The sequence below is a fragment of the Chinchilla lanigera genome, unplaced genomic scaffold, assembly GCF_000276665.1.
Source record: "Chinchilla lanigera isolate Chin_1 unplaced genomic scaffold, ChiLan1.0 scaffold00067, whole genome shotgun sequence".
Lineage (NCBI taxonomy): Eukaryota > Metazoa > Chordata > Mammalia > Rodentia > Chinchillidae > Chinchilla > Chinchilla lanigera.
Genome location: NW_004955468.1, coordinates 2,758,347 through 2,775,882, shown reverse-complemented (window position 1 = coordinate 2,775,882; position 17,536 = coordinate 2,758,347). Strand labels below are relative to the sequence as shown.

General features: G+C 50.5%; 2 protein-coding genes across 12 annotated transcripts in view; one reads left to right on the top strand and one right to left on the bottom strand.

Moving 5' to 3' along the window:
* Arhgap33 (Rho GTPase activating protein 33) overlaps positions 1-6,775 on the top strand; it is a 14,639-nt gene extending 7,864 nt beyond the window's left edge. For 2 of the 3 annotated variants that reach the window (XM_005399960.2, XM_005399963.1), the window contains 5 exons: positions 1,912-2,057; positions 2,689-2,842; positions 2,922-3,067; positions 3,149-3,223; positions 4,364-6,775. In XM_005399960.2, coding sequence (XP_005400017.1) covers positions 1,912-2,057; positions 2,689-2,842; positions 2,922-3,067; positions 3,149-3,223; positions 4,364-6,390 — 2,548 coding nt within the window. In that variant the 3' untranslated portion in view covers positions 6,391-6,775. The remainder of the gene's footprint in view (positions 1-1,911; positions 2,058-2,688; positions 2,843-2,921; positions 3,068-3,148; positions 3,224-4,363) is intronic. The other variant, XM_005399961.2, reaches the window with a different exon arrangement.
* Positions 6,776-6,831: 56 nt separating this feature from the next.
* Positions 6,832-17,536, bottom strand: part of LOC102017558 (inactive serine/threonine-protein kinase TEX14-like) — a 13,167-nt gene continuing 2,462 nt past the window's right edge. For 3 of the 9 annotated variants that reach the window (XM_013522508.1, XM_013522507.1, XM_013522509.1), the window contains 14 exons: positions 10,905-11,019; positions 10,437-10,602; positions 10,211-10,359; positions 10,072-10,147; positions 9,869-9,993; positions 9,665-9,757; positions 8,689-9,024; positions 8,454-8,611; positions 8,184-8,377; positions 8,031-8,103; positions 7,866-7,942; positions 7,612-7,779; positions 7,101-7,150; positions 6,832-7,033 (listed from right to left, as the gene is read on the bottom strand). In XM_013522508.1, the coding sequence (XP_013377962.1) occupies positions 6,835-7,033; positions 7,101-7,150; positions 7,612-7,779; positions 7,866-7,942; positions 8,031-8,103; positions 8,184-8,377; positions 8,454-8,611; positions 8,689-9,024; positions 9,665-9,757; positions 9,869-9,993; positions 10,072-10,147; positions 10,211-10,359; positions 10,437-10,602; positions 10,905-11,019 (1,979 nt within the window). In that variant the 3' untranslated portion in view covers positions 6,832-6,834. Of the gene's footprint in view, positions 7,034-7,100; positions 7,206-7,503; positions 7,780-7,865; positions 7,943-8,030; positions 8,104-8,183; positions 8,378-8,453; positions 8,612-8,688; positions 9,025-9,664; positions 9,758-9,868; positions 9,994-10,071; positions 10,148-10,210; positions 10,360-10,436; positions 10,603-10,904; positions 11,020-17,536 lie in introns of those variants that run through there. The other 6 variants (XM_013522512.1, XM_013522510.1, XM_013522511.1 and 3 more) reach the window with 6 other exon arrangements.

Sequence of the window (17,536 nt, the reverse complement as noted above, 5' to 3'; positions counted from 1 at the left end):
GGGGCACAGTAGTGAGCAAGACCCTGTCCCCCAGGGACTCACATTCTCATGGAAGAAATGGACAATGAGCCATCACTGAAAAGCATAGAATAATGTCTGAGGCCAAGGAGGAAGATATGAGGCAGAGAAGCAGGGAAGTTGTGGAAGTTTGAAGTATTAGAATGGCAAGGAAGGCTTCAGGATGGCTTTCAGTGGCCAGCAGCAGGGTAAGCCCTGCTAGATTTGATGCCCAACCCAGGCAAGATTTCTGTTGTGGAAGAATTTGTATTCCTCTGGGGAACATATATAAATAAGTGAAATAAGTGATAAGGTAGAGGTGCACATAAGAAGTATGAAAGACGCCTGCCTGGCAAGCGCAAGGTCGTGAGTTCGGTTCCCGGCACCGGAGAAAAACCAAAACCAAAAAAAAAAAAAAAAAAAGAAGTATGAAAGAAAATTAATAGTGAAAAAAGGAGTGCAGAGAAGGAGGTCTGCAATATGGACATCTGGGGAGGAGCACACCAAGCAGCAGGAGCAGCAAGTGCAAACAGGAGGCTGAGATGGTGCCTGCTGTGTGGAGCAACCACGGGGAGGCCATTGTGTCTGCAGCTGAGTGAGCCAGTGAGTGAGGAGTTAGAAGAGATGCGGAGGTCACAGAGTGATAGGGGACCAGGCAGATGGGGGCTTATGGGTCATGGTGAGGATTTTGATTTTAACTGGAGTGAGGTATAGTCAGGGGAGGGGTGAGTTGGGAGGGCCCTGATCTGCCTCAGTGGTGCACAAGTTCCCTCTAGATGCAAGCAGAAACAGAGTGGGGGTAGGGCCAAGATCGGGAGACCTGGAAAGAGGCTACTGTGACATCCGTGTGGAAGGGAATGGAGGATGGACCAGTATGTTAGCTTTCTGTCACTATAACTGAAATTACTAACTTACAAAGAGTAAAGACCTGTTTATTATTGCACTGGGGATCAAATCCAAGGGTGCTCTGCCACTGAGCTACATTCCCGGCCTCATCTATCTGTCTCTATCTATCTATCTGTTTTCAAACACAGGGTCTCACTGTGTCAGTTCAGGCTGACCTTGAACTATGTAGCCCACATAGGCCTTGAAATCACGGTGCTCCTCCTGCCTCAGCTCCTGAATGCTGAGATTATAGGCATGTGCCATTATACCTGGCTTATTTTGAGACAGGATCTTACTAAGTTGCCCAATTTGCAATCCTCCTGCCTCAGCCTTCTGAGTAACTGGGATTACAGGCATGCACTACCATGCTTGGCCAAGAAAAAGTTTATTTTGGTTCACAGTTTTGGGGGTTTCAGTCCATAACTAATTGACTGTCACTTTGGACCTATGCTGAGGCAGCACATGATGGCAGAGCATATGATAAAATAGAAAATACTTGCCTCATGACCATGGGGACAAAAAACAAAGTGAGGTCTTTAATCCCCTTTGAGAGCCTGCCCCTAATCACCCAAAGACCTCTCACTAGGCCCCACCTCTTAAATGTTCCACCACTTCCCAATAGCACCACCCTGGGGCCAGGCTTTTAACACATGAGCCTTTAGGGGACATTCAAAATCCAAACTGCAGCAGCCACAACTAAGGCAGTTGAGCGGGTAAAGAGTTAGATTCTGGATCGATGTTGTAGGTGGAACTGACAGGGTTTGCTGACAATTGAATGGGGGTATGAAGAAAAGAGGGGTCAAGGGCAACCTGGGTATCCATCCTGAGCCACAGAAGACACTGACTGAAATGGGAAAGAGGGAGCAAGTTTGGGGTAAGGTTGGCAAACACATGTGATTTCCGGGTATGATCAGTTCTAGGTCAGAGGTATTGAATAGTCATTGCTTCCATTGCCACCCTACATTGCCCACCCAGAAATTGCCAGCCCAAGATCAAGGCTCCTGGCCTCCTTCTCCTTCCCGCTTCCAGGTCCATGGAGCTGGAGTCAGTGGGGCTGGGTGGGGCGGCAGCCTTCCGAGAGGTTCGTGTGCAGTCAGTGGTGGTGGAATTCCTGCTCACACACGTGGAGGTCCTGTTCAGTGACACCTTCACCTCTGCTGGCCTTGACCCTGCAGGTGTGCCCATCCCACCCTGACATCCTGGCTACTGACCCCTCAACGTCAGGGTTGCAGTGGGAGGGCAGGTGGGCTCCCAGCCCTATCCCTACCCAGTGAAGCTGGACCTCCCTCCTGGCCCCTTAAGACCAGTGCCCAGGCCCATCCCTCCCCGCGCCCCCACTCCTTCTCATTTCAGCTCCTACGCTCAGGATCCCCACTTCTTGGCCAGGACGCCGTTCTTCTTTCACCCCTTATAGATCCTGGGGACACTTGGGGCCATGGGTCCACCTGGGAGGAGGTGGGAGGTCCCCAGATTTGACCCCATCCTGGCCCTGCCCAGACTCCCTGCCCTGCCCCGGACCCCAGCCCAGTCAGGATTCAGCTCGTCGGAGGGCCCTCTGGCCCGAGGTAACTGACCAGAGCCACTGCCCTTGCTGGCTGCTGGGAGCTGCCTCCTCATCAGCTCATTCTGCCTCACCCCTCCTCACCTGCCTGCTGCCCCCATTCCCGCCTGATCTACCCTGGCCCCCTGCCTTGCCAGCCCGGGTGGGCATGCTGCGGGGCCGGGGCTTGGGCTGTGGCGCTTGGCTTTGCCTGTGGCCTTGAGTGGCCCCAGAGCTGATAGCCTCCCTGCTTTTCACCTCCCCAGGCCGCTGCCTTCTCCCCAGGCCCAAGTCTCTTGCCGGCAGCGGCCCCTCTACTCGCCTGCTGACACTGGAAGAAGCCCAGGCTCGTACCCAGGGCCGGCTGGGGACACCCACTGAGCCCACAGCTCTCAAGGCTGCAGCCTCGCCTGTGGAAAGGTGAGTAGGTTGCGGGAGGTGTGGACAGAGGGAAGTCCTGATTCCTTAGCCTGCTTCCTATTTCTCATCCAAACTGTAGGAGGAAAAGGGAAAGAGGGGAGAAACAGCGGAAGCCAGGGGGAAGCAGCTGGAAGACCTTCTTTGCTCTTGGCCGGGGCCCCAGTATCCCCCGGAAGAAGCCTCTACCCTGGCTGGGGGGCTCCCGAGCACCACCACAGCCTTCAGGTCAGAGGCCATGCAGTCAGCATGGATGAGGGGTGTTTGTCTGTGGCAGGCCTTCCTACACTGTCCTACCTCTCCTTGCAGGCAACCGACCTGACACAGTCACACTGAGATCTGCCAAGAGCGAAGAGTCTCTATCATCACAAGCCAGTGGAGCTGGTGAGCACAGGGTGGCCTTACCTGTGTCCAAGTGGAGGTGGGAGGAACCGGGGCCTGGGTTTTACTTCCAAACATTGTATTTCAGACTTGCGAGATCTCAGGGATTTATAATTTTTAATTTGAACTTTTACAGTGAGTTAAAGTCTCACCTTTGGTCTATTATACACTACTCATTGGTCCATGTGGACCAATTTTAAAATTTTAGTCTTTTCTATATTTATTTTGAAGAATAAAATTAAATAATTCCCTAGGTACACTAGAAGAGCCCCAATACCTCACCTGAGAACTCACCCTTCCCCAGAGGAATTCTCTAAATTTGACGATCATTCCTTGCTTAGGAGGTTTTATCACATACAAGCATATGTGTAAATAACATATTATTCAATTCTGGTTGCTTTTGAAACTACAGATCATCATAAAAAAGAAGTTATCATGCATGTGTAGACCTGACTTGCCCTTACAACTCCATTGTAAAGTACCATGCATGGGGGCTGGGGATTTAGCTCAGCCGCACAGCGCCTGCCTGGCAAGCTCAAGGTCATGAGTTTGATTCCTGGTACCAGAGAAAAAACAACAACAAAAAACCCAACAAAAAAAAGTACCATGCATGTTGCTGAGTGTGGCTCAGCCTCATTCCATTGCTTTCCAGTCTGTGTGAATATCTCACCCTACTCCAGTCCCTGAGCAATCCCTGCCAAACCCACACTCCTGGCAGACTGTGCTGCCACATAGCCAGGAGCAGAGGTGCTGTCCTGTAGGATCTGCACATGTGCACCTTACAGAACAAGTGTCAGTTGTTTTCCCTGAGGGGTTGTACTGGACTCCCAGCAGCCAGCTGTGAGACCATGGTGTCGTGCTTACAACCTGTGGGGCTCCAGGTTCTTTTTTTTTTTTGTACCGGGAATCGATCCAGACTCATTCTTGCTTTGGGTCTGGAATGTTTCTCTTCATGGTCCTGCCTTATCACCTGCAAACCTAAATAGCTCTTCCCAGATTCACAGCCTCGGTGGTCTTCCCTAGGGAAGTGCCTCCTTATGTTCTCTCCCTGCCTTTTTATTGAGCTGTGTCCTGTTCTCACTAATGTGTGAGTATGTGGAGTTTGGACCCCTGATCCCTAAATGCTCCTTACCCCTCTTCCAGGCCTCCAGAGGCTACACAGGCTCCGGCGACCCCACTCCAGCAGCGATGCTTTCCCCGTGGGCCCAGCACCTGCTGGCTCCTGCGAGAGCCTGTCTTCCTCCTCCTCTTCTTCCTCGTCCTCAACCTCCTCTTCATCGTCATCATCTGAGTCCTCAGCAGCTGGGCTGGGGCAACTCTCTGGGTCCCCCTCACACCGCACCTCAGCCTGGCTAGATGATGGTGATGAACTGGACTTCAGCCCACCCCGCTGCCTGGAGGGACTCCGGGGCCTTGACTTTGATCCCCTTACCTTTCGCTGCAGCAGCCCCACCCCAGGGGACCCTGCACCTCCTGCAAGCCCAGCACCCCCAGCCCCTGCCTCTGCCTTCCCACCCAGGGCAACCCCGAAGGCTCCCTCACCCCGAGGACCCACCAGCCCTGCTTCGTCCACTGCCCTGGACATCTCAGAGCCCCTGGCTGTGTCTGTGCCACCTGCTGTCCTAGAACTGCTGGGGGCTGGAGGGACACCTGCCTCTGTCACTCCAACACCGGCTCTCAGCCCTGGCCCCGGCCTGCGTCCCCATCTCATCCCCCTGCTGCTGCATGGATCTGAGGCCCAGCTGAGTGACACCTGCCAACAAGAGATGGGCAGCAAGCTGGCACTGCCTGGCCCTGGGGGAACCCAAGGCCAGCATGTCGAGTCCTGCTCAGCCCACCCCACACTCTCACAGACCCTGAAGTTGCCCCAGGACCCACCAGATCCTCTTCCTGTTCCTTTCTGTGTAGGTCCTGGTATGGATTCACCGTTGCTGCCCCCACCCCTGTCCCTTCTACGCCCTGGTGGGGCCCCACCCCCACCCCCCAAGAACCCAGCACGCCTCATGGCCCTGGCCCTGGCTGAGCGGGCTCAGCAAGTGGCCGAGCGACAGAGCCAGCAGGAGCATGCAAGCGCCTCAGCTACTCCGCACTCCCCTTTCCGCCGCTCACTGTCCCTGGAGGTGGGTGGGGAACCCGTGGTCACTTCAGGGAGTGGGCCACCCCCTCACTCCCTAGCTCACCCTGGTGCCTGGGCCCCGGGACCCCCATCCTACCTACCAAGGCAACAAAGTGATGGGAGCCTGGTGAGGAGCCAGCGGCCTGTGGGGACCTCAAGGAGGGGACTCAGAGGCCCTGCCCAGGTCAGTGCCCAGCTTAGGGCTGGTGGGGGCTGCAGGGATGCCCCAGAAATGGCAGCCCAGTCCCCATGTTCTGTCCCCTCACAGGTTCCTACCCCTGGCGTCTTCTCCCAAGCCCCCCGGGAGTGCCTGCCACCCTTCCTTGGAGTCCCCAAACCAGGCTTGTACCCTCTCGGCCCCCCATCCTTTCAGCCCAGCTCCCCAGCCCAAATCTGGAGGAATTCCCTGGGCCCCCCTGCACCTCTTGACAGGGGCGAGAACCTGTATTATGAGATTGGGACAAGTGAGGGTTCCCCCTACTCTGGCCCCACTCGGTCCTGGAGTCCCTTTCGCTCCATGCCCCCTGATAGGCTCAATGCCTCATATGGCATGCTTGGCCAGTCACCACCACTTCACAGGTCTCCTGACTTCCTGCTCGGCTACCCACCACCCCCCTCCTGCTTTCCGCCTGACCATCTTGGCTATTCAGCCCCGCAGCACCCTGCCCGGCGCCCTACACGGCCTGAGCCCCTCTATGTCAACCTAGCCCTAGGGCCCAGGGATCCCTCACCTGCCTCTTCCTGCTCCTCTTCCCCTCCTGCCCATCCCAGAAGTCGTTCAGATCCTGGTCCCCCGGCTCCCCGTCTCCCCCAGAAGCAGCGGGTACCCTGGGGCTCCCATACCCCTCACAGGGTACCAAGACCGTGGGGCCCCCCTGACCCTCTCTTGCTCTACAGGGGATCCCCACCAGCCTATGGGAGGGGGGGTGAGCATTACCGAGGGTCTTTGTACAGAAATGGGGGTCAGAGGGGGGAGGGGGCTGGTCCCCCACCTCCTTACCCCACTCCCAGTTGGTCCCTCTACTCTGAGGGCCAGACCCGAAGCTACTGTTGAGCTGGAGCTGAGAAGGGCATTCTTCCCTTCCTTTTGTCCTCACTGGATCTTGGCCTGACCCCATCTCTTGTTTTGTATTTTCTTGAGTCCCCAACCCCTCCTCCAGGTTTCTAACTTTGTAACTTGCTTCTGTTCCCTAATCTAAAATCATAATGTCCCTTCCCTTGGCTAAAGGGTATGCCCACCCCTCTACTGTCCTTCCTGGGGGCCCTTGCACAAATCTAAGGGAGGACTAGGCTGATGCCCTGTCCTTCCTCTCCCTCTAGAGGCACCCAGCCTGTCCTGACCTGTGCACAGGGGGTGGGAGAACAGCTCCTACCCATCTCTCGCCATGTACCCCGCTAAACCATCTGACAAATTAATGAATAAAAATGGTGAAAATGTGGTTGCTGGTGTCATGCTGGGGCCAGACTCAGCGAACAAAGAGACAGATGGGTTGCTTTGTCATTTTCTTTCCAGTGGGCAGTCAGTCCCTCCTGGAAGGCTCCAGGTAACAATATCTGCAGGGAGGGGCAGGCACCCTAGGAATCTATGCCAGTAGGAGGGCCTCCACTGGGCTTGTCTCCAAGTTGACATCCACTTTGCAGCTCTGCCATGATCTCTCCCAGCAGATCCATTCTGGGGAAAGGGGGCAGGGGTAGGCCTAGGATTACCTCATGGACGGGAGAGGGGCCCTGGGTCCCCCCCTCATCCCAGACCCCAATTCTCACTTCTGGAGGCTGGAGAAGAGATCTTCTCCCATTGGCTCAGTGCTGGCTGCCTGCAGGACAAAAAAGCTGGAGCTGCCACTAGGTGGCCATGGAGCTTGCATGGGTCTGGAAGGGCAGGAGGGAGCATGGGATGGCCTTGGGGTCCATAGCTTTGCCTGACCTTGTGGCCTTCCCTGCCGGCAGGCTCTCAGGGTGTGGGAAGCCTCTCTGTGGGTCAGCTGGCAATGGGCTCATGGGCCTGGGGGTCTAGCGGAACAGCTCCATGCTGGGGCTGCAGCAGCCTCTGAAGGGCTGGCATCTTCACAGAAAACTTAAAACTGCTCCACACGACCCTGTCCCCAGCTAGAAAGCTGAGTCCTGACGGCTCTGGGCTCTGGGGGAAGTAGGGTTGGTCAGGACTCACAGGTCAGTGTCCTGATATCACTGGTCAGAGAAGTGGTAGCTAGGGGTCTCCTGGAGGGCAGGGATGGCAGGGCCACAGGTTGGCAATGGGCTCTGGTGGTGTTCATACTGTTGATGTGGGCTCCAGGCAGCAGAACAGGCTGACCCTGGCGCTGGGGCTGTGGCTAGAGCCAGGGCTGTGACTACAGCTGCTGCTTAGAGTCAAGCTGCTGCTTGAGTACGAGGCTGCACCCCTCTGGACCCCACTGTGGCCTGTGACCTCCGGAGTCTCCAGGGCCTGCAGAGAACAAAGTCAGAGAGTTGGCATGGCTTGGTCAGTGCCTTACGTCTCCCTTGGTCTCCCACATCTCCTGAAGCTCCTACCTCGGATGGCATGGGGCTTGGCTGCACAGACCCAGGCATGATCGTGGCTCTGCGAGCTACTTCATAGTACATTTGCTCTGGGAGACAGACCGAGATGCGGTTGGAATGAGGAGGCACAGCCCAGCTGGGCCCGCCACCCACCGTCATCCCTCCTTGCCCTCTAACCTGGTGGGGACCGCTGGGGTACAGGGGTTAGTGTAGTCCACTTCATTGGGGAACTGACCTCAGGATCTGAGTCCTAGGGAAAGGAGGCTGGGTGTGGGGACACGGACCCTGCCTGGGGCTTCATGGCTACCCTCACCCCCGCTGAGCCTGTACCTGGGCCACGGCCTCCCGCAGCAGGTATCGAGTACTCTGCAGGCTGCCCCAGCGGTCGGTAGGCCCTAGACCAAGCCCAGCCCGAACCAGGGCCTGGTAGGGGCTCGGCACCAAGGGATCCAGGGCTGGGCTCTCACCTGCCTCCAGCTTGGCCTTCACCTCAAGCCCCTCTCTCCCAGCCCAGGGCAGCTCTCCTGTGAGGAAGCACCATCAGAAGATCCCAGCCAGTGGGCTGCCTCACTAAGGTAGGGTATAACATCACTCACTGACCAGTGAAGACTTCCTGAGCCAGGATGCAGAAGCTGTAGAGGTCTGAGGTGGCGGCAGGCATGTCACCGTGGATTAGCTCAAGAGGCAGCCATGGGTACAGTTCAGGTGGTGGGGGCAGCCCTGTACCTGGACCTCCCCAGGGGTAGCCCTGCTGCAGCCTGTGGAGCCCAATGAACTTGGTAAACTGGTGGCTGCTGGAAGGGACATGGGACAGGTGTATAGGACAAGAACTCACCTGGGCCTCAGGCAAGGCTGGTTCAGTGGGCGCCCATGCTCTAGGTTGCCCACCTTAGCCAGGCCAGGCCGTACCAGCTGCACAGCATGGGAGCTGAGACCACCGTGGGCCCGGCAGCGGGCCTGTAGGAACAGCAGGGCCTCCAGCACCTGTAGCAGCATGTGGCCAGGCAGCAGGCCTGGCACAGTTCTGGGGCCCTTCTCCCTCCATTTCGGTTGGTGTAGCACCACATGCAGGGAGCCCAGCCACACAGGCTCGAAGAGGAGACACAGCCCTGACAGGTCTGCTGAGGGGCTCAGTGCCATCAGCAGCAGCAGGTTGGGGTGATGCAGTGTGCTGGGAGGAGAAGAATTGCCACTCACAGGTAGGCCCTGATCTGCATAGGGTGAGGGCTGTTCTTTTTCTGTTTGGTTTGGTTTTGCTTTTGCTTTTGCTTTTTGAGACAGGAAGGATCTCATGATGTCATTCAGGCTGGTCTTGAACTCACTATGGAGCCCCAGGCTGGCCTCAGCTCAACAGTGATCCTCCTGCCTCAGCTTCACAAGTGCTGAGATTACAGGCATGCACCACCATGCCTGGCCTCATGAGAGGTGTTCTTGGACTAGGACCAGCCACCATGTACCAGGAGCAGACCATCTGTAGCAGGCACCAGACAGAGGAAAAACTGAGACCCTGGTCACACAGCCCAGTAGTGACAGAGCTAGCGCCCAGCCCGTACCCTGTCCATGACAGCCCTCCCATCTCCACCTTCTCTCTGGGGCCTACAGGACACAGCACAGAGAAGTGTGTATCCATTTTCCAGTGGAAAGGGGAACTCCAGCTGGAGACTTCATGCTAGGTGCAGAGGTGATGTGGATTCTGTCACCATGGTAATTGCCACACTTCCTGGTCTTTGGTTTATGAACCGCTTGAGTCCAGCGAGCCGGCGGAGAGGAGTGTGGGGAGAAGGCTGGGCAGTGGGGCTGAGACAGACTACCTGCAGTGCTGAAGGTCAGCCAGTAGCATGTCAGGGTGGGCTCCAGGGGCTTTCAGCTGCCGCATGGTCACAGGGTTGCCCCTCCACAGGAGGCTGGAGAATAGGGAGCAGCAGAGGGGGCAGGTCTGAGACGCAGGGATGAGAGTTCCTTGTCAGGGGGAGCAGGAGAGGAGGTCTGCAAGGGCGTGGGAAAGGAGGTCTCACTTGACCATGAGGGTATGGGAGCTGTTCTCATAGGTGCGGTCAGGTTCACCCTGGGCTGGCAGCAGCTCCTTGGGGTCCGCCAAGGGTATGCCTGTTACCAGCCCCAGTGGCTGCAGGCTGCTCATCTGCAGATGGGGAACAGGACCATGAGGCAGGAAGAACACAAGGGTGGTTTCCCCGCTCCTTCAACCTTTCCCACTTACCTGGCCAAATCCCAAGGTTGGGGTTCGGGGAGATCTCCCAATCTGCTCTGGCCTCAGCATCCTGGGGTAAAAGGGGCTGAGGGAAAGTCTGGAGTACCTGGGTGTGGTGGATGGGCAGCCCCAGGGTGTGGACCATTACCTTTCTGACTGCATCAGTGAGGACAGGGAGCCACAAGGGCCGTGCCCAGAGCTGGTATACAATGGGCCCAGGGCTGCAATGGGTGCTAACTCCCCACCACACAGTAGTGCTGACATGTGGATGCGGCACAGCTGCAACAGCTCCACTACCTGCACAGGAGCATGGGGGTGAGGCTGGGTACCGGTGCTGCTCTGATGCCCCCACCTGCACCTGGGCCACTGCTCACCTCCCAGCTCTGCCTGGCACCGCCCTGCACAGCCCAGTCTCGTGGTGTGCGACCTTGCTGGTCATGCAGACGCAGGTCACCCCCTGCCTGCAGCAGCTGCAGCATGACCTGGCTGCAGCCTGAGAAGGCAGCCGCATGCACTGGTGTGCTGCCATCAAGGCAGCGGCTAGAGCAGAACAAGGAGGATGGGAATGGATTAGGAAAGGAGCAGCAAGGGAGCATGGGATGTGGGAAGGTAGAGTGCATGCGGAGGTAGAGTCGTGTGAGGGCATGGGGGACCTTTGTGGGAATGAGACGATCACTATGAGCATGGGAGGCACCCAGAGAATGAGAAGTCCCTCGGGGACAAGAGGGACCGAGAAGGTCACAGTAGCTGGAACAGTTATGAGGGAAAAAGGCCTTGGGGAAGAAATCAGGTCTCAGGCTCAGGGCCCTGGGAGCATGGGGCACTGTGGCCTGTCCACTCACTGGTTAGGGTTGGCACCAAAGACCAGCAAGAGCCGCACGGCACAGCTGTGGCCCAGCAGAGCTGAGAGGAAAAGCCCCGTCTGCCCAGCAGAGTTCTCGCCATCAATCTGGACAACTGAGGGGTGGCAAGGATTAGGACTGTCCCTACCCCAAACTTCTGGGGCAGAAGTCCTGGGGGCCACTTGGCAAACATTCTTGCCAATTCCCAGGCTCCACTGTCCTTCTGTGATTAAGTCACCGCATACCACAGATTCTATCTCTGTGTCATGGAACTCCCAACCTCCAGCTGCTGAGGGAGGCTTCAGCACAGTGCTCCAGGAATTACCATGAAGTTCACAAAGTTGGAACAAGGAGTTGGATGTTTGCCTGCCATGCAAACATCCAACCTCTTCCCAGAGGTACCAAAATCACACAAAGCCACCCAGACAAGGAAGAAGAGGACTTCATGGAGCCTTGTGCACTGGGACAGCAGACTCTACCCAGCCTTAACTTGCTGTGGCACATATAGGTCCAGTATGACTGTCTTCCAGATCTTCAAGAAAAGCCAACTCTGGATTTCATCAGGAAATCTCTCATTTACTTTGAACTCGGCATCTAAGAGCTAACCCACGCCAACCTCCTCTGTACTTCATCTCCATGTCTGTGCCAATCCTTTCCCCACATCATCTGGATCAGGATCCCTGCCCCAGCCACTCATCCTCTGCCCCAAGCCCTGTATCATTGCCCTTATCATTCCCCAGTTCTTCCTCCAGGCTCTGCCCCAGGAAGGGCAAATGTACTGTGTCCTTGCCCTTGCACTCCCATGTTCTTGGTAGACATGGCTAGGAATCACGCACTTGGTCCAAGCCACCTTAGGCATTATCGCAGAATCCATCCAAATGTGGACCTAGCAGAACCTCTGAGTACCACATTCACTACATCACATTTTACTCAGTAGCCCACGAGGGCATCCTAACTGGTTTCCCATGCTCATCATGCATTACAAATGCAAGTCCTTAAAATACAAGTGTCATATCAAGGATGAGATAATCTTATACAAATTGTTCCAAAACAAGAAAGATAGAAAAAAGAGGCAAATCTCATTTTATGAGGGCAATATGACCTTAATTCCAGAACCAGATATAAGTTTCCAGGGGGACGAACATTTGGGAAAATGGCAGAGTGGTAAGCAGCAGATAAACAGCTTATCTGAGAGTTGCCATCCAGACACTGGAATATAGCAATGCAAGGAAGAGAAAAAGGAAGGAAGTGGGCCCCTGGACCCAGAAAGGATCTGAAGCAAGAATTGAAGCCCACAAGAAGAGTAAAGAGAGAAACTTCAATGCAGAGGAAGGAGGCCAGCGGGCGGCACCTTCCGCCTGAGTTGGGACTGACCGCACAGGAGGAGCAGTTCAAACCTGCAGATACGCAGTGACTGCTGGCAACAGTAGAGGCCTCTGTGAAGAGACACAGCAGTGGACATGGAGGACTGCACTAGCTAGTGCTGAGTGCCGTGGGACCAGATGTCCCACAGGAGAGGGTGACTGGCCTGGTGCCATCTAGCTGAGGGGCCAACTGAGCTCAGAACTCAGAACACCTGCTGGGTCCATCTAACAGCTCCCACCTGAGTTCAAGCCCAGAGAAGGTGCACTGATGGCTGCAGGCTGCATGGGTCTTATTGCAGCCTCATGGCCAGAAATCAGCCTGAACTTCAGGGGAAATAAAGGTGCAGGTTTGCTGAGATTATCCACTATCCCACTATAAAGCCACTGCTGGCTTGCTGGGATATCAACATGGATCTGGATTCTGCCTCTGCATGTGGCCTACCAGTGAGAGCAGAGACAAACACTGAAGTGGACATTTCTCTCTCTTTCTTTTTTTCCTCCTTCACTGTTTGACCTTGTTTTTATATGAGTGTGAACTTGGTTTCTAGTTTCTTTGTGGTTGTTGTTCTGTTCTGTTCTTTTCTTCCTTACATTTCTTCCTTCTCTTTCCCTCCTGTCTTCTGCACCAGTTTTCCAAAACCTGTGTGCTCCTCCTTTGCCCTCCAGTCTTCTAATCTCTTCCTCTTCTTCTATTTCTTTATTTTTTCCTCCTAACCCCTTTAAAATTTTCTCACCTGAGGGTAAAATTGGCATATTGAGGGCTTATTTACTGCATACAATATTGTGGTTTGTTTTACATTGTGTTATATAGCCACAAATCTATTTTTTGTGTGTGTGTGTGTGTCTTTTTGAGACAGTCTCACTATGCAGTTCAGGCTAGCCTTGAGCTCACTTTGTAGCCCAGGCTGGCCTCAAACTCACAATGATCCTCCTGCCTCAGCCTCCTGAGTGCTGGGATTACAGATGTGTGGCACCACACCCAGCCATAACCACTAGTTCATACAGTTAAATGTGGCAAATTAATGGTTACCTCACATTGTCATTTTCTAGGCTGCATTTGATGCTGTTGTTATTGCTGATTGTACCACTTTAGCCAAAGTGACATAATTGTTTTAACCAGCTCTTCCTCCTGCTATACCAAGACTAAAATGACCTAAAAGTCATAGGAAATATTGTGGGCCAGTGCCAAAGAACCAGGGGCTGAGCCAAGCAGGGAGCAACTTCTCATCTCCAACAAACTGAAGAGGTAGGATCTTGCAAACCCCCCAAATCAGCTATACCTAAAAGACACTTCTGAGTAGTAGTCATTTCCTAAGGGTTCTAAATACTAGCAATAAAGCAACTCACCATATGCAATTTACAGCATCAATGCAGGAATTAAACTTAAAAAAAAAAAAGAAAAGTAAATGACAAGACACTTAAACAAGATGCAAGCCCAGACTTCTAGCTCACCAAAGACAAAAACAGGAGGCAATGAGGTTGGATACTCTGAAAGCCACCTAGCTGGCCTCTCTGAAGTGGTAACAACAAAGCAAATGAATGCAGTTCTAGAAAAAAGTCAAATCAGAAATCATTTCTCAGATAATTACAGAGATGGTGAACACAATGAAAAACACACTTAGTGACTCTAGAGCAGATATAGGTTAAAAAATAGAAGAATTAGGAAAATTATGGAAACCATGAATGTCCAGCATAAGGAAGAAATGGAATCCATGAAACAGATTCAAGCAGATATCCAGGAGACTAAAAATTACATTGTGAGTATCCACAGCAGAATGAGGCAATGTGAGGACAGACTCTCAGATGTAGAAGAAAGACTTGTGGTTAGTGATCATGAAAAAAAAAGATTTCTTAAAAATAGCAAGGGACAATGAGAAATTAATCTAGCAGCTGCTAGATGATGTGAGGAAGAATAACATAAGATTGATTAGAGTCAATGAAAAAGCAGGACATAAAAAACCTGTTCACAGACATCATAGCAGGAAACTTCCTTGGCAGGAAAAAATAATTTGACATAGTTAAGTGAGGCATATAGAACTACAATTAGCCATGATTAAAAAAAAATCTACACCAAGGCATATCATAGTCAAGATTCTAGAAATTCAACACAAGAACAGAATATTAAAAGCTGTTAGAGAATCAACTATAAAAGAAAATCAACTATAAAGGAAAGCCCATCAGAATCACAGTTGACTTCTCAGTACAAACCCTGAAGTCTAGCAGAGGTTGGAGCGAAGTATTTCAAGTCCTAAAAGAAAACAATCTCCAACGCAGGTTGATGTACCCCTTAAAAGTATCTTTCAAAATTGATGGAGAAATATGATGCTTCCATGACAAAGAACACTTGAGAAAATTCATGAACATCAAACCATCACTCCAAAATGTTCTGAAGGACATTCTAGAAAGAGATAACAAGGACCACAACTCAGTGAACCCCAATGGCATGAATCCATCAGGCAAGGCAAATGATTAAACAGAGGGAGGAAAAGGAGCCAACAATAGGAAAATAACACGACAAGGATAAATCAATACATATCAGCAGGCTGGGGATTTAGCTCAGCAGCACAGTGCCTGCCTGGCAAGCACAAGGTCATGAGTTTGATTCCTGATACCAGAAAACAAAACAAAACAAAACAAAACAAAAAAAAACAATATATCAGTTATGACCATCAGACAGGATTAATTAGGAAGCAAGATCCAACAACATGCTGCATAAAGAAACACACTTAATTAAAAAAGAAATTCATAAACTGAATGTCAAAGGATGGCAAACAATACTCCATGCAACAGGAACTTAGAAGAAAGCAGGGGTAGCTATTCTATTTGCAGACAAAGTGAATTTTAAGCCAAGACTGATTAAGAGACATGAAAAAGGTCATTACATCCATGTAAAGGGTACAATTCAAGAGGAAGTGATAACAATCATAAATAAATATATGCAATAAATACCAATGCACACAACCATATAAAACAATACAAAGGATATGAAAAATCAAATAAGTACTATACAATTGCATTGGAGGATCTCAATATCCCATGGTCACAAATAGATCAACTATCCAAAAATCAACAATGAGGAAAGTAGGATGAGCTCAAGTAGACAACTTGATGTTTAACCTCAAACTTTTAGAAAAAGCAGAGGCCATGACCAAAGCTTGTACAAGGCAGGAAATTAATGCAATAGAGACTAAGAAAAACAATACAAAGAATCAATCAATGAATTGAAGAGTTGGTTCTTTGAGAGATTAAATAAAATCAACAAACTCTTAGCTAAACTTATCAAAAAAAGGAAAGAAAATATTCAAATCCAAGCAATTAGGAATGAAAAGGGTGAAATCACAATGGACCCTGCAGAAATCCAGATCATCTATACCTACTTTGAGATTGAAGTCCTTGCATTTCAATAAGATAGAAAACGCAGAAGAAATGAACAGATATTGAGATACATATGAATTACCAAAACTGGATCAAGAAATAAAAATTCTAAGTAAACCAATATTAATCAATGAAATTGAAGATCTAATGAAAAACCTACTAACAAGGAAAAACCCAGGCCCTGACAGATTCACTGCTGAATTCTACAAGAAATTTAGAGAAGCTTAATACCAGTACATACCAAACTCTTTAATGAAATTGAAAGGAAGCAAGACTTCCAAATTTGTTCCTGGAAGCAAGCATTACCCTGCTACCAAAAGCGGAAAAGGACCCAACTAAGAAAGAAAACTATAGGCCAATCTCCCTAAAGAACATAGATGCAAAAATTCTCAGTAAGGTACTAGCAAACTGAATGCAGCAAATCATCAAGAAGATTATATACCATGACCAAGTAGGATTCATCCCAGGGATGCAGGAATGGTTCAACATACATAAGTCAATAAATGTAATCTTAACAGAGCCAAGAACAAAAATCACGAGATCATCTCAATAGATGCAGAAAAAGCTTTTGACAAAGCCCAGCACCTGTTCATGATAAAACCCTACAGAAAACTGGAGTAGATGGTCTTTATCTCAATGTGATAAAAGCCATCTCTGACAAACCAACAGCCGACAACATCATACTAAAAGGACAAAAAAATGAAGGCTTTCACTCTAAAATCAGGACCAAGGCAAGAATGTCCACTATTGCCATTGTTATTTAACACCGTTCTGGAAACTTTAGGCAGAGCAATTATACAAGAGAAAGAAATAAAAGGAATAATGATAGAAAAGGAAGAAGTTAAATTACCATTATTCACAGATGACATGTTAGTCTACATAGAAGACTCCAAAGACTCCACTACAAGACATCTAGATTTAATAAGCAAATTCAGTAGTGTAGCTACTCTACTCAACACTCAAAAATCAATAGTCTTCCTGTACATGAATAATAAACTTACTGAGAAAGAAATTAGGGAAACAACACCTTTCACAATAGCATCTAAAAAAATGAAATACCTAGGAATCAATGTAATGAAGGAAGTAAAAGAGCTCTACATTGAAAACTAGAGTACTCTGAAATGGTACAAAAAACTGCAGGGCCACCTTTAGATAAGGAATCAGTTTCTGAGAATCTTGCCTTCAATTTACCTTGTTCTATAGGGATAATTGAGGGAAGTGCACATTCATCCAGTACCTCAGATATGGATTTCACAGGTGCTTCCAGTCCAAAAGAAACTACCTTGTTTAATATTTCCAGGCATTACGGCTTATCTGACTCCAGAAAAAAAACTCACACAGATGGACATTGGCCTGCTGTGATACCACATTTTCATAAAAGAAGAGGTCATCTTCTGAGAGACAAACACTCCAGACTCAGAACTCAAAAAGTGTAAAAGACAATGAAGGCCCAGAAGACTATTAATGTGAAGAAGTCAACACAGAGGTTCTGAATAACTTAGAAGATTAAGAGTTACAATTCAGTCACCTGAAAAACTCCACTACTAGTTATTTAGTGCTGCAGGTGGAATAGCATGTGGAGAAGAGGACTGAGTTTTGGCTTGTCATGTGACACTTGATGGAAAGGTGCAGTATCTTTCCATCAATGGGAAGGAGCAACTGCATCCTGAATATAGACTGAATATTATATATTATGTTCACTGCACTCTTTTTCTGTAGGTACAGTTTAAATCCCTAAAGGAATCTGGCTTTTACTACCTTTCTTATCAAAAACAAAATATTCACAAAAGGCGATGATACTAGCCTTAACATGTACTTGTCAATGTTATGGATATTGAAAAAAAGGTATCTTCTTTTTTTTTTTTTTTTTTTTTTTTTTTTTTTTTTTTTTTT